Genomic DNA, 16726 nt, shown 5'->3' on the forward strand with positions numbered 1-16726 from the left:
ATGACCACAGCTTCAACAAAGGAAGTTAGTTTGTGAAAAGTGAACACATAAGAAAACATTATGTATTCTTGTCTAACTAACAGTTGTATTATTTTGTTAGGTGCAGATTTGCCTTGCAGAAGTAAGTCAGTTAAACCACAGAACATAGTGGTTGTGCAAAGCTCGGTGCTCTCTGAGAGTAACTGCATTATTCTGCTTGAAACCTAGGTGATGACATTCAGTGCAGTCCAGTCTGTGAGAATGGTGACAGCCAACATTTTACTGAGTCTCTTCTTCCTTTAAGGTGAGCTCTTTGTTCCATGTTTACTTCAGGAAAATGCTTTAATTCATTAATTTGATTTAATAAAAAAACAAAAACAGAAAGGATACGAGCTGCTGGAAATCTTAAAAGTTAACTTAAAAAGGCACCTAGCCAGGCCTTTGATTAAGAATGGTTTATACCATTGTTTACATTATTTAATTCACTTAATTACATTGACATTGTAAAATGTCATTGTAATTATATTGATCACCTGTTTATATTCTAAAATGTTATTGTTATTTTATTTATTATTTTTGTATTGTATTCAAATTTTTAAATATGAATGTGATTTTATTAATCCCCTTTTTAATTCAATTGTATTGTTGTTATTTAAATCTGGTTTTTATTTTCTTGTGTTTTATGACTTTCAAAATATATGTAATTGATTGGCTCGCCTGCATTGCTCTCAAATCGTCACATATTTATGTTGTTTTTCATGGTTGTAGGATAGTGGTAGGGCAGGTGCTAATCAAATGAAGTGTTACTGCTCCATTCATGAAGATTTGTTCTTGTAAATCACAACAGAATCTGTTTCACAGGGGCTAACACTAAGTGTTCGACTCACCTGCTACTAACAACCCCTCAGGAGATGGGAGCACTAAATGGATCCTGTCTTCATGTCCCATGTAACTTCAGTGCTAACAAAGTTGGAGAAACATTTGATGGCTCAAGAGAATCCTTCGGAGTGTGGATTAATGACACTGCTGACTTTGCCAACAATCCAGACAAAGTGATTTTCAACAGTAGCAAGGCAGAAATCGACCTAATGGAAATCACTGGAGACCTGAGTCAGAGAAACTGCACAACCTTATTTCACAGGCTAAACACAAGTTCCACGGCCAGATACTTCTTCAGAGTTGAGAACAGACCATTTCTGGCAACAGCTGGTTGTGATCCTCTAGAAATAACAGTCAAAGGTGAGAGATTCTATACAATTCTGATTCTAAATAAAAAGTTAAATCAGGTGCCATTTTGGTTTAAACAGCAAACGTAGTGAACCTTATCTACACTACATTTCTGCTGTAGGCTGTTCAACCGTATGAGTGCTGGGTAAAACAGTGGTGGATTGTAAATAATGTAAGTACAGTTACTCAATTATTTATTTGAGTATTTACTTTACTACAGTTTGGAAGCAAATGTCATACTTTTACTCCATTAGATTTATTTAACATAGTTACTTTTTTCATATAAATCACATGATATGCTGTTGATATGATGCCCTTTATAGTAATTATTAACCAAGTATTTAACACATACATTTTGATAATAACACTTTTGCTCCAATACTTCAGTAACATTTTGAATTCATAATGGAATATTTTAAGAACATAGTATTTTACTTATGTTAAGGATCCGAGTACTTCTTCTTCGACTTCTGGTCAAATGTGACAGAAACCAGGTGTCATTGATTTGAATGTCTGACTGAATACACTATCAATAGACACTTTAAATGCAGAACTTTACTGCATCACATGCCTAGGGGAAGTACCGTAGCAGTAACAGGAAAATCTAAATGAATGCGACTTTGTTCACTTTGTTACCCTTCCAAGATAAAACTAAGAGGTACTGAAATTATTAATGGGAGATTACATGAGAATTTACACTTACACAAATGTTAAAGGTTAAAAACACAGCATAGTGTTTTTCAGTGTATAATCTGATAATCTTTCAACCACAGATTCTCCTCCAAGCCCCAGAATTAACCTTTCAAACCCAGGTGATCTGAAGGAGGCAGAGTCTGTCACTGTAACCTGCTCAGCTCAAGCTCCCTGTCCACACTCCCCTCCTAAACTCACCTGGACTCTCCAACAAAACCCTCCCAACACCAACATGATGGATTCAACATCACCTGCTCTGCCAGCTATCCTGTGAATGAAGGGAAAGATGTGAAGACAGCAGAGGAGACAAAGACTCTCCATGTTTCATGTAAGAACAACCTGTGATTGTCAGCACATGATGGCATGATTTGAATGAAGTTAATCTCACATTTTCCTCAGATGCTCCTAAGGAGAAGCAGCTTCACCTGGTTCAAGGAGAGCCAAGATGGAGACATGAAGGTCTCACAGGGAGAGATTTACAGCTTTAAGGCCACAGAGGGAGGACGTTATTACTGTGTGGCCACAAATGAGCTTGGTAATGGAAAGTCAACAACGACCCTGCTGAATATTGGTAAACACGAAACTGTCACTAGAATTCAATGTCAAATTCATTTAATTAAACTATCAAAAGGACGTGCGTTGATATTTGAAGGTAGCAGCAGGAGTCCTGGTTTGAGATGTTCTCATGTCTCCCAGTGAGTGGAATCTGACCATGCTGTTGGGTTGCAGGTGATCAACTGATTGGGACGGTAGGCCTAGATGTTCATCTGATATTGAAGATGCTGGGAATCATAATGCTCGTCAGTGCAATGGTCATCTTTGAATGGTGAGACAAACTCTCCTGTGATATGACATGCAGCTACACACTAATTTGTATATTTGGCTGTAGATCATTATCATCAGAACATAAACAAAAACAAATGTTTTCCTTTTTTTCCAGCTGGTTTAGTTCAAGACGCTCTTCTGAACCAGAGGAGAAATCCACCAGACGAGGAGAGGTATTTCATATTGGACACATTTAACTGCCTGCATGACAATGAATACAATTCCAACTGAAAATAGTTCCTAATTTAGTTCTTAGGGATCAATAAACTAGGGTTTATTTGTAGTTGTTCTTGTGTTAGGATGTGCATAATTAATAAGGAATTATCCTCCAATGATTATACTTTTTAACAGTAGTGACATCACATGCAAAGCAGCACATCTCACTACTGAGACATCAGAGCTGGGTGCAGGCATTTACAAATGTTCACTATTGATTTTGAAGCAGGTTAAAGCAATGAAAATAACTAAAACATCTGGTTATGTTACCTTATATCGCAGACTTGTGATGTAAGAAGTTAGCTGGTGACAAATGGAGTGTTTAGCAGCAACAAATATTAGATGAATATTCTCCAGCTATCAGACGTATGACTCCAAATGAAGGCTGATGTTGCTCCATGTCTGATGGAAGTGTAAAAAGATAACTTGTGTGCTATAATAATTATATTAATTGGTCCATTAAAACACAGATTGCTGATAACAGAACATCAGACATAAATACCTAGAAAACATAATCATAGACAAATACAAGTATTCCCCAATAAAAATCAAGTAATACTTTAAACCTGCATTCATTTATTTTGAGTGCTGTCCAACAAGCGCTAACACAACATTAACTTAGTATCACCTTGTAAAGATGATACAGCAAACATTATTGTGTATATGTGTGCGTTTTAGTGTGCGAGTTTCCACTTATTCTTTTAAGATCCCCTATCACACTCTTTTTCAACAATATATTATAGGTCTCAGATATACACAAAATATGTCTCTGAAGTGTTTGGCTGAAATACCAAACAGATCATTGCAGCATCCCATAAACCCCTCTGTTTCAGCCCTGTTTCAAAAGTGCTGATTCTGTGTCTGTAGCTTTAAATGCTAATGAGCTGCTGCTGGCCACGCCCCTCTGAGAGATAATAATAATAATAATAATGCATTTTATTTATATAGCGCTTTTCACAACTCAAAGACGCTTTACAATATGAGGAAGGGTAGACAAACAAGGACAGGCAAACAAGTATAGTAAAATAAAAATAAAATAATAATAAAAAGGCAGTCAAGAGGAAGTTGATTGAGAGCGGGCGGGGGCTTATGGGTAGACAGAGTTGAAAAGATGTGTTTTGAGGCGGGACTGAAAGACTGTGAGGGACTCAGAGTCACGGAGATCTTGGGGGGGGGAATTCCAGAGCCTAGTAGCTGCCACTGAGAAGGCTCTGTCCCCAAAGCTGCACAGTGTGGATGTGGGAATGGATAGGAGTCCGGCTGCGGTGGATCTGAGGGACCGTGGGGGTTGATAAGGAGTGAGAAAGTTTGTGAGATAAGGGGGGGCCAAATGGTGGAGTGCTTTGTAGGTGAGGACCATAATTTTGTAGTTGATGCGATGGGAGACAGGAAGCCAGTGGAGGTCTTTGAGGACTGGGGTGATGTGATGCCATGATTTGGTATGCGTGAGGAGACGTGCAGCTGCATTTTGAACCCGGAGTCTGTTGAGGGATAGTGCTGATGCCGTAAAGAAGTGAGTTGCAATATTAGATATTAGATGATTGGTTTGAACAAACACAATGTTCTAGGAGGAGATTCAGGTGATCAGGTGGACGGGAGTTACCTTGGTTGGTTATTGGCTAGTCGTTGTACAACCCAAAAAAACATCATGACATCACAAAGTGGCCAAAATCTGATCAGCTCATTTTCAGACAGGTTTTTATATAAATGGATCAGGACAAAAAGAGAGGGAATCTATTTTCCTGAAACGTTCAGAATCTCTTAACACAGAGGGGAGACATGTTTATGTATAAAAGACAGGAAAAAGTGGATTTTGCATAAAAGGGTCTTTTTAGCTATTTGGTTGATTGCTCCGTCTGCTGTGCAGTGTATGGTGTTGTGAGGTCCTGAGACATAACTGTTATTCTGTGGCTACACAAATTACATGCTGCAACTATTTTTTATCTTTACAGACACTAAATCATTAAATTACAGTAAACTCCCCTCTTATTTTTCAGGACGCAGCAGAAGCAGATTATGTCAACCGTGTGGTCGAGTTACAAACATCCTGAGTCACAAAGAGAGCAGGAAGACGTTCAGTTCACTTTTACTGAAATAAAATGCTGTATTGATTTGCCGGTACCACTTTACAATAAGACTACCCTTATAAAGGATTCATAAAGGGTTTATAATTAGGTTATGAATAAGGTTGTAAAGACTTTATTAATCATTAAGAACCATTTATAAACCAGTTGTATACATCAACACAGGCTCACTATTTGGCAAGATGACTAAGCCTTATATTGGCTACTTAGCGAGAATCAACACAGTGGTTGATGCTGGCTGATGAAGAAGACGACGAAGTACGCTAATTAGCCAATATAAGGCTTAGCAGTCCATATAAATGTGGGCTCACTATTTGGCAAGCAACCGCTCACAGTTGCCCTGTTTATCTAATGTCTTATAAAAGATTATTAATGATTTATAAAGTGTTCACTACCTAATTAAAAAAAGTAATTACAAAATATTCGTAAGCCCTTTATAAGGGTAGTCTTATTGTAAAGTGGTACCTGATTTGCCTTATATGTTCCACATTAAGAAGGAGTGGCTTACAGGATGCAGTGAGTGGTGTGATGAAAATAAAAAGAGGATATTAGCAGAGAGACGAAATATGGGTCATGATGTGGCATCCAGCAGATACAAAAGCCTGGTGTGTGTCCACACTTCCTTTTTTCTAACAAGACTAAATACTGTAGAGCATTTGTTGGACACCTTACATTACTTCCTGGATTTCACATGTTGGTAAGACAATCATTTCAATGCTTTCTACAACATTTTGCAGGTATTTTTGGTTTAGGATAAAAAAAACATTTCGTAATTATTTGCCTTAGTGTGCCACTTACAATTCAGATTTCTGTAAATAATCAATTGTACCATGTTCTTTGAATATGACCCTAAACCTTAGTGAATAACATGTTGAAGTGTTTGTACTGTTTGTACTGTACGCACAAGTAAAAAGTTCTTAATTAATTTGTCTCACGTTAAACGTAATCATGGCACATGATTTTTATTTTGTTCTTTTTATTCGTAATTGCTTAACTTGTATTTCTGTTGGATGCATGTGAACTGTGTTAAATACAAAACAAATCAGGGGTTAAAAAGAATTCTGTGAAGAAGCTTTGAATGTTAGAAAAATACATTCAGGTATCTAAGTTACTGTTTTGATGATGATCAAATGTAATATTTAAAATGGTAAGCACCAACATTGTGAATAAAAAAAAGTTAATATTTCCTGTTCTTGAAATATGTCATTATTTTTGTTCACGACATGACTCATGTCCTTTGAATGCTAGACATCTAACTTCCTTCCTACTTTTAAGAAAAGAGAACAGTCTCTGCCACATAATAATTAATGAAGTTAGTGATTTGGCTCCTTACTTTAATAATAACAGAATAACAGAAAAGTAAATACATACCTTTTGGATTTTGAATTGGCAATTTATTTTCCACCTATTATTCATGTGTGTTTATATACAGAGTATAACAAAGATAGTAAAAGGATGATGAAATCTTTGCTTTACTGTCTCTGTTAACATCCAGTCCAAATGTATTGAAACTCTGATCATTACTTAGAGAACTACAAGAGAAGACTACATTTTCACTATAGCTATGGACCAACATTTTATATTTCTTACACAACCATCCTCTTTAAAAAACCATGATTGTGCGTTGTTCTACCTCGGTTAGGGGTGGTGTGTTCATCTTTTATCACAGGGAAAGTACAGCATTGATAAGAAATGCAGTAAATGTAGTATGTTCTAGCTGTGGGCTCATGTGGTAAGGAAACATTTGACTGAACTCTGTCTTTTATTGATTTTTTTATATTTTCTGTTAATTATTTCAAAGCATAATATTGCAGAAGGATTTAAATTGAAAGTGTCAAAAACTAACTGGTTGTACAGGGTAAGTTTCTGTGGTGCCTTTGGAGTAGGGAAGTTGCTAAAAGCACTTTGTAAAAACTGAATACGTTATATGTATGATTACTACAAATGAAAAGTAACAGTGTTCTTGTGTTTGCGAATCCAGAATCCTGAATATGGTGACCAACATGTTGCTGCTAGTCCTCTTTGTTTCAGGTGAGATGTTTGTTACTTTAATAGTTTACAATCTTTACTTAGAAAAAGCAGAAATACCAGAATGACTCCTTTGTTCACATCCTGAGTTTGAATACAATTTGCTTACAAGACACAGTTTGTTAATATGCTCTTTTTTCTTCCTGCAGATCTCCCACATCTTGTTGAAGGTGCTTGTTCTACGGACCTTGACATCACCACCCCGAAGCAGATGGAAGCACTGAGTGGATCCTGTTTGCTGATTCCGTGTAACTTCAGCGCTGAGCACTTCAGCAGCTCACGAGAAGTCTTTGGAGTGTGGAGTAAAGAAGAGCCCGCATTTGGCCAAAATAGAGAACATGTGATTTTCCACAGTGATGGGACAATCAACACATATCCAATGAGTCTTACAGGAAACCTGAGACAGAGAAACTGCACCACTCTGTTTTCTAGTTTGGATAAAAGTCACACAGACAAATACTTCTTCAGGATTGAGAGCAGCCCATTTCGGGGAACAGCTATATGTGATCCTCTTCAAATAACAGTGAACGGTAAGATACTTTTTGTTGGAGTAGTCTTACCTTTATTGTTCAACTATACATATAGGATAATCAATCTATCAGTTATTACAGAAATTATTCAGACAATCAAAAAGTCATAATATCTGAAACCTGCTAAATCCAAATATATTACAGTATATAATATTGTATGCATTACTATTACAAATAGTGCACGTCTACATGCACAGATATGAGTCTCATGTGGATGACAACATCTACTAAGGATGCAGCTGACTGACCTTTCTTTTCACGTTTTACAATAAGATGTACATTTTTTTATTTCTGTTGAAAACTGTATTGGCCTGTATCCTCACATTTAAAATGTGTTAAACCACAGATTCTGCTCCGAGCCCCACCATTGAGATCCCAAGTGATCTGAAGGAAGCAGAGTCTGTCACTGTAACCTGCTCAGCTCCAGCTCCCTGTCCACACTCCCCTCCTAAACTCACCTGGACTCTCCAACAAGACCCTCCCAACACAATGGAGGAAAACCCAGATCGGACCTTCATGACTAAGATCCAGAAGACCCTCACTCTGACAGACCAACATGATGGATTCAACATCACCTGCTCTGCCAGCTATCCTGTGAATGAAGGGAAAGATGTGAAGACAGCAGAGGAGGCAAAGACTCTCCATGTTTCATGTAAGAACAACCTGTGATTGTCAGCACATGATGGCATGATTTGAATGAAGTTAATCTCACATTTTCCTTAGATGCTCCTAAGGACACCTCCGCCTCCGTCAGTCCTTCCTCATGTTCGGTGTCAGCGGGCAGCTGGGTGGAGCTGAGGTGCTCCAGCAGAGCCCAGCCTCCCGTCAGCAGCTTCACCTGGTTCAAGGAGAGCCAAGATGGAGACATGAAGGTCTCACAGGGAGAGATTTACAGCGTTAATGCCACAGAGGGAGGACGTTATTACTGTGTGGCCACAAATGAGCTTGGTAATGGAAAGTCAACAACGATCCTGCTGACTATTGGTAAAAATGAAACTGCACTACAATTCAATGTCAAATTCATTTAATTAAACTATCAAAAGGACGTGCGTTGATATTTGAAGGTAGCAGCAGGAGTCCTGGTTTGAGATGTTCTCATGTCTCCCAGTGAGTGGAATCTGACCATGCTGTTGGGTTGCAGGTGATCAACTGATTGGGACGGTAGGCCTAGATGTTCATCTGATATTGAAGATGCTGGGAATCATAATGCTCGTCAGTACAATGGTCATCTTTGAATGGTGAGACAAACTCTCCTGTGATATGACATGCAGCTATACACTAATTTGTATATTTGGCTGTAGATCATTATTGTCACGATATTCATGTTATGTCACGTTTTTATGTCTAGGTTTGGGTGTTTTGCTGTTCTCCCTGTCATGTTTTCCTCCCGTCGTTAGTTTCCCTGGTGTGTCTAGTTGTCGTATTGTGTTCACCTGTAGCCCTTGTGTTTCTCCTCCCCTGCCCGGCTGTTTCTCGTCTTGTGATTACCCCTCCCTGTATTTAGTCTTGTCTCTTCCGGTGTTCAGCGTTGGTTCGTCTTTTGTTTGTGACCGAGTTCACCGTGGAGTGTTTTGTCTGTCCCTGTGATATGTTAGCCCTTGAAATAACGGTATTATCAGTATTATCTGCGTTTGGGTCCTACCTGCTTCACTCCTCGTATCAATTATCATCACAACATAAACAAAAAAAAATGTTTTCCTTTTTTTCCAGCTGGTTTAGATCAAGACGCTCTTCTGGACCAGAGGAGGAATCCACCAGACGAGGAGAGGTATTTCATATTGGACACATTTAACTGCCTGCATGACAATGAATAAAATTCCAACTGAAAATAGTTCCTAATTTAGTTCTTAGGGATCAATAAACTAGGGTTTATTTGTAGTTGTTCTTGTGTTAGGATGTGCATAATTAAGAAGGAATTATCCTCCAATGATTATACTTTTTAACAGAAGTGACATCACATGCAAAGCAGCACATCTCACTACTGAGACATCAGAGCTGGGTGCGGGCATTTACGAATGTTCACTATTGATTTTGAAGCAGGTTAAAGCAATGAAAATAACTCAAACATCTGGTTATGTTACCTTATATCGCAGACTTGTGATGTAAGAAGTTAGCTGGTGACAAATGGAGTGTTTAGGAGCTTAGGAGCAACAAATATGAAAGATGAATATTCTCCAGCTATCAGACGTATGACTCCAAATGAAGGCAGATGTTGCTCCATGTCTGATGGAAGTGTAAAAATGTAACATGTGTGCTATAACAATTATATGAATTGGTCCATTAAAACACAGATTGCTGATAACAGAACTTCAGAAATAAATACCAAAAAAACATAATCATAGACAAATACAACTATTCCGCAATAAAAATCAAGTCAAACTTTAAACCTGCATTCATTTATTTCGAGTGCCGTCCAACAAGCGCTAACACAACATTAACGTAGTATCACCTTGTAAAGATGATACAGCAAACATTATTGTGTATATGTGTGCGTTTTAGTGTGCGAGTTTCCACTTATTCTTTTAAGATCCCCTATCACAATCTTTTTCAACAATATATTATAGGTCTCAGTGTTTGGCTGAAATACCAAACAGATCAATGCAGCATCCCATAATCCCCTCTGTTTCAGCCCTGTTTCAAAAGTTCAGATTCTGTGTCTGTAGCTTTAAATGCTAATGAGCGGCTGCTGGCCACGCCCCTCTGAGAGATGATTGGTTTGAACAAACACAATGTTCTAGGAGGAGATTCAGGTGATAAGGTGGGGGGTGTTACCTTGGTTGGCTATTGGCTTTGGTTGTACAACCCAAAAAAACATTATGACATCACAAAGTGGCCAAAATCTGATCAGCTAATTTTCAGACAGGTTTTTATATAAATGGACAAAAAGAGAGGGAATCTATTTTCCTGAAACTTTCAGAATCTCTTAACACAGAAGGGACACATGTTTATGTATAAAAAACAGGAAAAAGTGGATTTTGCATAAAAGGTGACCTTTAAAAGGTATTTTTTGTTATTTGGTTGATTGCTCCGTCTGCTGTACAGTGTATGGTGTTGTGAGGTCCTGAGACATAACTGTTATTCTGTGGCTACACAAATTACATGCTGCAACTATTTTTAATCTTTACAGTTACTAAATCTCTTAAAGAGCAACTTGCAGGTTAGAGACACCAGTGAATAAATGTGTAGGAAAATGATGAATACACTAGATTTTCCAAAAATATACAAAAATATACACTACAGTGACATCTGGCGTCGTTTTAGTAAGACATTTTCACTTCCGCATAAAAAAGCCTCCGCACGTGACCTCCCGTGTGTGACGTAACATGGGGGAGAGCGGCCGGTTTAACGTATGAATAAACATGGATCACAATGCTAGTTTTTACACAAAAAAGGTTGAAAATATATATTCGAATGCATATGATTATAATTATGAGCCTGTTATGCGTCCACGAGACCAGGAGCAGCCAAGGATTAGAAAAAATAACGGCCATCTGAGAGAAATGGAGCTTTGGTGTGAGGAGAACCAGTGGAGAACAGAGCAGCTGTCTTGGTGAGTCACCGGCGTTAGCTACAGTTAATGTTAGCTAATCTTTGTGCTGGTATCCCGCGTTACCTAATGCAACTCCACACTACGGTGCTGTGTACCGGAGGGGAGACGCGGGATGCGGCTGATACTTGACGATCTGGCGGAGAAAGGTTTTGGAGCCTCTGTTGATATGCCGTTGTAAATGGCTTGATGAAAAGCAGGTGTGTAGTCGGGGAGGGTGCACAGCTGATTGCAGCAGGTGAGTGGAGGTTGAGCTGGGAGCCAGGAGTGACAGCCACCACACAAACAACACAGACAGGGGGAAACAAACAAACACAAAGGAGACGGCTGGAGCAGTACAGCCACCACAGCGTTACCTAATGCAACTCCACACTACGTCTTACGGTGCCGTGTACCGGAGGGGGGGGGGGGGAGAGAGAGAGAGAGAGAGAGAGAGAGAGAGAGAGAGAGAGAGAGAGAGAGAGAGAGAGAGAGAGAGAGAGAAGCGAAGGGGGGGAGAGAGATGTATTACGGTTTCCTGATAAAGCTGTGGAGAGTATGTGCTGCACGGAGGTGGATGCACAACGCACCCAGGAACGAACGCTAGCTCCGGTCCTTTTCCCGTGAGGGAAACTGTGGACTCGATGTCCTGACAGGCTCGAGTTTGTGCAACCTGCACAAACACAAGCTCACTATGATTGCAAATGGTGAAATGCAATGTAAAATTATCGAAAAATTACCAGCTCACTAAATCACAACAGCTCAAACCAACTACAAACTACTACCGCGGATTGGGCAGAGAACGAGTCCGAGAAAGTTGCTCCCCCATGACGTAATATGACGCGTTTGACGTACATATGTACGTATGATGTTTAAAAAAAAAGCAGTTTTTAGTAGCAGAGCTCAAAACGGCTCCTTTTCCTCTGAATTCCTGCCCTTATGTCCAAATCCTGCATTAACATTTTTAATTGTAATTTTCAGGCAAGGTTAAGCATAAATGTAGTAAAAAAAAAAACCTGCAAGTTGCTCTTTAAGTGAACTCCCCTCTTATTTTTCAGGACGCAGCAGAAGCAGACTATGTCAACGGTGTGGTCGAGTTACAAACATCCTGAGTCACAAAGAGAGCAGGAAGACGTTCAGTTCACTTTTACTGAAAGAAAATGCTGTATTGATTTGCCTTATATGTTCCACATTAAGAAGGAGTGGCTTACAGGATGCAGTGAGTGGTGTGATGAAAATAAAAACAGGATATTAGCAGAGAGACGAAATATTGGTCATGATGTGGCATCCAGCAGATACAAAAGCCTGGTGTGTGTGTCCAAATTTCCTTTTGTCTAAGAAGACTAAATACTGTAGAGCATTTGTTGGACACCTTACATTAATTCCTGAATTTCACATTTTGGTAAGACAATCATTTCAATGCTTTCTACAACATTTTTCAGGTATTTTTGGTTTAGGATAAAAAATGTTTTCGTAATTATTTGCCTTAGTGTGCCACTTAAAATTCAGATTTCTCTAAATACTAAATTGTACCATATTCTTTAAATTTGACCCTAAACCTTAGTTAATAACATGTTGAAGTGTTTGTACTGTTTGTACTGTACGCACAAGTAAAAAGTTCTTCATTAATTTGTCTCTCGTTAAACGTAATCATGGCACATGATTTTTATTTTGTTCTTTTTATTTGTAATTGCTTAACTTGTATTTCTGTTGGATGCATGTGAACTGTGTTAAATAAAAACAAATCAGGGGTTAAAAATAATTCTGTGCAGAGGCTTTGAATGTTATACAAATACATTCAGATATCTAAGTTACTGTTTTGATGATGATAAAATGTAATATTTGAAATGGTAAGCACCAACATTGTGAATTAAATAAAGTTAATATTTCCTGCTCTTTAAATATGTCATTATTTTTGAACTCTTGAGAAATGGCTCATCTTAAAGTGAAAAAAATATCCATCTGGCTAATGGAGGTAAACACATGCATACATTTGTCAAATAGGAGCAGGTATTTTTGGGTAAAGCAGTTAATGCATCAATGTAAATATATGCAAAAATGGGAATAATGAGTTTGATGGGAAGTGAAAAATGTGGTCTATAAATTATAAGTTAGGATTTCATAAAATTAGGCCACATAAAATAGGACGAAAAGAGATTTGTAATTTGAAAGGAAAGTGAAAAGAGGAAGAGAGAAAATAAAAAACAGAATTTCATAAACTGAGAAGACATTTTGAGTTTCAGCCTCATCATTGTCTGTGTTTCCTAAATACTGTATGAAGTCAAGCTCTACATGAAATCTGGATTATAGCCACGAAGGTTTTTTGCTGTAGGAGCGGAACAGCTTCATGGCTCTTCACCATGGGGGGGAGTTGTTGGGGGGGTCATTGGGATCATGATACTCATCTGTTTTGCTGTTGCTGTTTGGTAAGTAACTCAAATCAATGTAATATAGACATCTATTATATGAAGCTGACCGCTCTTTGTCTGTTCCAGGTAGTTGAAGTCCAAACATACAACTCAAGAACAGTCACAGGTGGGAAATACTCAAATGTGCAGTACATATATGTGTTGTGAATACTTTCTTAAATAGACTGGAGACTGCACTGACTAAGTTCCTTATCTGTGAGTAAATGTGGCACAATGAACCACTGTCATGGTGTTTCATAAGAGTTCCTATTTCTATGTATCAACTCTCAGCAGGGGGAGCAGATCAGTAGAGAACATGAGACACAAATCAATGATACACAGAGGCTAACAGCTGTCCAAGAATCAGCCGCAGCAACAGAAACAGGAGAAGAAATCCACTACGGAGAGATCGACTTCTCCAAGCAGAGGAATCAAAGTCCCCCTGTCTCAGAACAGCACGGTGGTCAGACGGAGGACACGCTGTACGCTGAGGTCAAAGTGTCAGAGACAGCAAACAGACCAGAGGACCTCTACGCTCAAGTGAAAAGGAAATGAATGTATAGACATGTATTTTTTTAGACACATTTTCAGGTTTTTTTATTGCCACAAGAACCGTTTTGCTTCCAAAATTGAAATTCTTTTCCATATATTTAAAGTGTCATATTTATGGTATTTGTTGTTCTTAAAAATCTATTTTGGCGCTTTAATAAAAGGCCCTGCTATGCAACAAACTGCATTTTTTTTAACCCAACATTTTACAATTAGTTGCAAGTATTACGAAAAGAGTTCCATTTATTCATAGAAATAAACAAAGAAAGAGGAGTTGTTAGGCCTTGTCAGAAGTAAAGCTAGACAATGACGAATAAAATAGGAAGTATACATTTTAAAATATCTTAATTATCTGGTTTAGTCAACCATCTGTTATTTTCACTCGAGATATGATCTGAGAAATGATGTGTATTTTTGTGTAAAGGTCATCTCGCAAAATAAACCAACAGGTATTTAATTTTTAAGTAATGCTTAAAACACTTCCTAACTTGAAAAATATATAAAGTATTATTATTAAATGGTAGGCCTGGGTGTCGTATTCTATGTATGTATTTATATTATATTTTTCTTACATAACTTTCAACAGTTTTGAAATTCACATGAGTCTTTTTTCCATGGAGCCTCTCACTAGTTTGAATGTGGGTGTGGCTTAGTTTGAAAAGATGATGTCACCTGTTTCTGTGCACCAATCAAGATTTAGCATCCTATGAATCACAATCTGATGACAGCTCGGGGGGTGTTGAAGCTTTTAAGTGTTCAAATATTCATTAATTATAGCTAAATATGTGTATTGTTGCCTATTTTATAATGATACAGAGGATGATGCAAAGCTATCAGGAGCTTCCAAATTAAAGAGGTGCAAATGTACAGTATGTTACTTAATACAAATGAATCCATCAAATAAACACAATTTACAAAAACAAGACTAAATGTGTAAATATATTTCACATCATTAATCCAAATCTGCATGGTAACTAAAGGTATTAAATACATGTAGTGGAGCAAAAGTACACAATTGACCTCTGAATCGTTGTGGAGTAGAAGTATAAAGTAGCAGAAAATTGAAATACTCAAAATACAAGTACTTCAAAATTGTCCTTAAGTGAAGTACTTGAGTAAATGTACTTAGTTACTTTACACCACTCGATGTAGGACATGGCATGAGTTCTGTTGCAGTGTTTTATGTTTCATTACAGATCATGTAATACAGTGTGCGTCCACTGGGTGTCACTGTTGCTCACACGGTGGTCCTAATGCAGTGGTGTATTGTAGGGTACTGTCCCCTTCATAATGTCATATAGTTACTTTTATTTAAAGGATGTGATATGAATTTGTAATATTCAACTCATCTACCCAGTTGCAAAGAAAGTATCTTACATTTGCTCCACAATAACACAATACTACATTAAAATATGTCATGAATTAGTGATAAAAACAGAAGAATATTATATTTAAAAATATATAATGCCACAAATTAATAATATTTAAATTAAAATTATTAGAATAATATATGTTGTATCCTGCATAAAGAGCTAGAATGTTTTTTTTGTAGTATTCTGTTTTTTAATGTGATATATTATTTTTAGACACTGCTGCACATTTGTTTTACCATAGTCTATTTATTTATTATTACATTTTTATTTTTAACTTGCCTTTTTATATAATATGTAACTCTTCTACATTCCTGTAAATGTTCCCACTGCGGGAAGAAGAAAGGATTTCTGATTTTCTGGTTTCACATGTACTTCCTGTTTGTGTAATGTAGGTCACTCCGGTGTACCACTAAACCAGCAGGACTTTCTGTGTGGAGCTGAAATACAGGAAGTATCCCCGGGATAAAATTACACCGTAAACAAGGAAGTTGGTTATTTTCATCTAAACTCAAATTCACACTCTGATATTCATTTCCCACAGAAGAGTTTCATCGCATCTTTCTTTTTGATATAGGATTTTTTGGTAAGAACATTTCCAGATTTTATTATATTATGTTAAAAATTACTCTTCATGAACAAAAAAAACAAACATTAAATTATCTAATATTTAATTTGATTCTTTTGTTTGTCAGAATTAAGACTGAGAAGGAATCATTTGCATCATCAGCGTTTAGATGTTTAGCATCGGTTTCTCTGTTCAACACGATGACTCCGGTTTGTATAGCTCTAAAACATGTTTAAACAGTGTCAGCGTTATTGTTGTTCTTTCCGACTTAGGAGCTGTGAGCCATGTGTGCAACAGAAATCGTGATACTCCACATCCTCTTTATTTCAGGTGAGCTTGTCTACCAACATTGCTCCGGAAAAACAGCATGCAACATCCCGCTGCTGAGGTATATTTAGTTTGTCTATTCATGCTGATTTTTCTAACCTCATATTCATCATGAGTCTGGTTTGACAGGTTCTATGGATTGCGCAGACCTTTCCATTACTGCACCGAAGGAGATGGAGGCACTGAGTGGATCCTGTTTACACATCTGTGTACATTTAGTACTATAAAAGATACAGAGATTGACAACAGAATTGGAATGTGGATTAAAAACACCCAAGAGGACCTTGGAGAACATCCAGAAAATGTGATTTTTAGCAGTAATAAGGCAAAGAACACCTATCCAATGAATATCACTGGAAACCTGAGTGAGAACAACTGCGGCACTCAGTTTTCCAG

The 16726-nt window shown here is 37.6% G+C and overlaps 2 protein-coding genes across 2 annotated transcripts; both read left to right on the forward strand.

Annotated features, from left to right (window-relative positions):
- Positions 1-890: 890 nt before the first annotated feature.
- Positions 891-4991, forward strand: LOC307025920 (sialic acid-binding Ig-like lectin 9; the record flags this gene model as incomplete). Its single annotated transcript, XM_079660899.1, has 6 exons — positions 891-1218; positions 1980-2161; positions 2299-2470; positions 2629-2725; positions 2840-2897; positions 4938-4991. 6 exons carry the CDS (start codon positions 891-893, stop codon positions 4989-4991), a joined length of 891 nt encoding a protein of 296 aa, XP_079517025.1.
- LOC307026707 (B-cell receptor CD22-like) lies at positions 2839-12878 on the forward strand. The gene is made up of 9 exons (XM_079662305.1): positions 2839-2897; positions 4938-5721; positions 7006-7055; positions 7202-7582; positions 7929-8234; positions 8306-8566; positions 8724-8820; positions 9293-9350; positions 12167-12878. Exons 3-9 carry the CDS (start codon positions 7016-7018, stop codon positions 12218-12220), a joined length of 1197 nt encoding a protein of 398 aa, XP_079518431.1. The 5' UTR covers positions 2839-2897; positions 4938-5721; positions 7006-7015; the 3' UTR covers positions 12221-12878.
- The last annotated feature ends 3848 nt before the right edge of the window (positions 12879-16726 follow it).

The sequence above is a fragment of the Notothenia rossii genome, assembly GCF_949606895.1.
Source record: "Notothenia rossii genome assembly, chromosome: 12".
Lineage (NCBI taxonomy): Eukaryota > Metazoa > Chordata > Actinopteri > Perciformes > Nototheniidae > Notothenia > Notothenia rossii.

What these genes read in the sequence shown, in the direction of transcription:
- LOC307026707 (XM_079662305.1), top strand. Translation starts at nt 7,016, where the DNA reads ATGGTGACCAACATGTTGCTGCTAGTCCTCTTTGTTTCAG. An exon ending in AAAGACTCTCCATGTTTCAT is followed by an intron (nt 8,235 to 8,305) that starts GTAAGAACAACC and finishes CATTTTCCTTAG; the next exon opens with ATGCTCCTAAGGACACCTCC. An exon ending in ACAATGGTCATCTTTGAATG is followed by an intron (nt 8,821 to 9,292) that starts GTGAGACAAACT and finishes CTTTTTTTCCAG; the next exon opens with CTGGTTTAGATCAAGACGCT.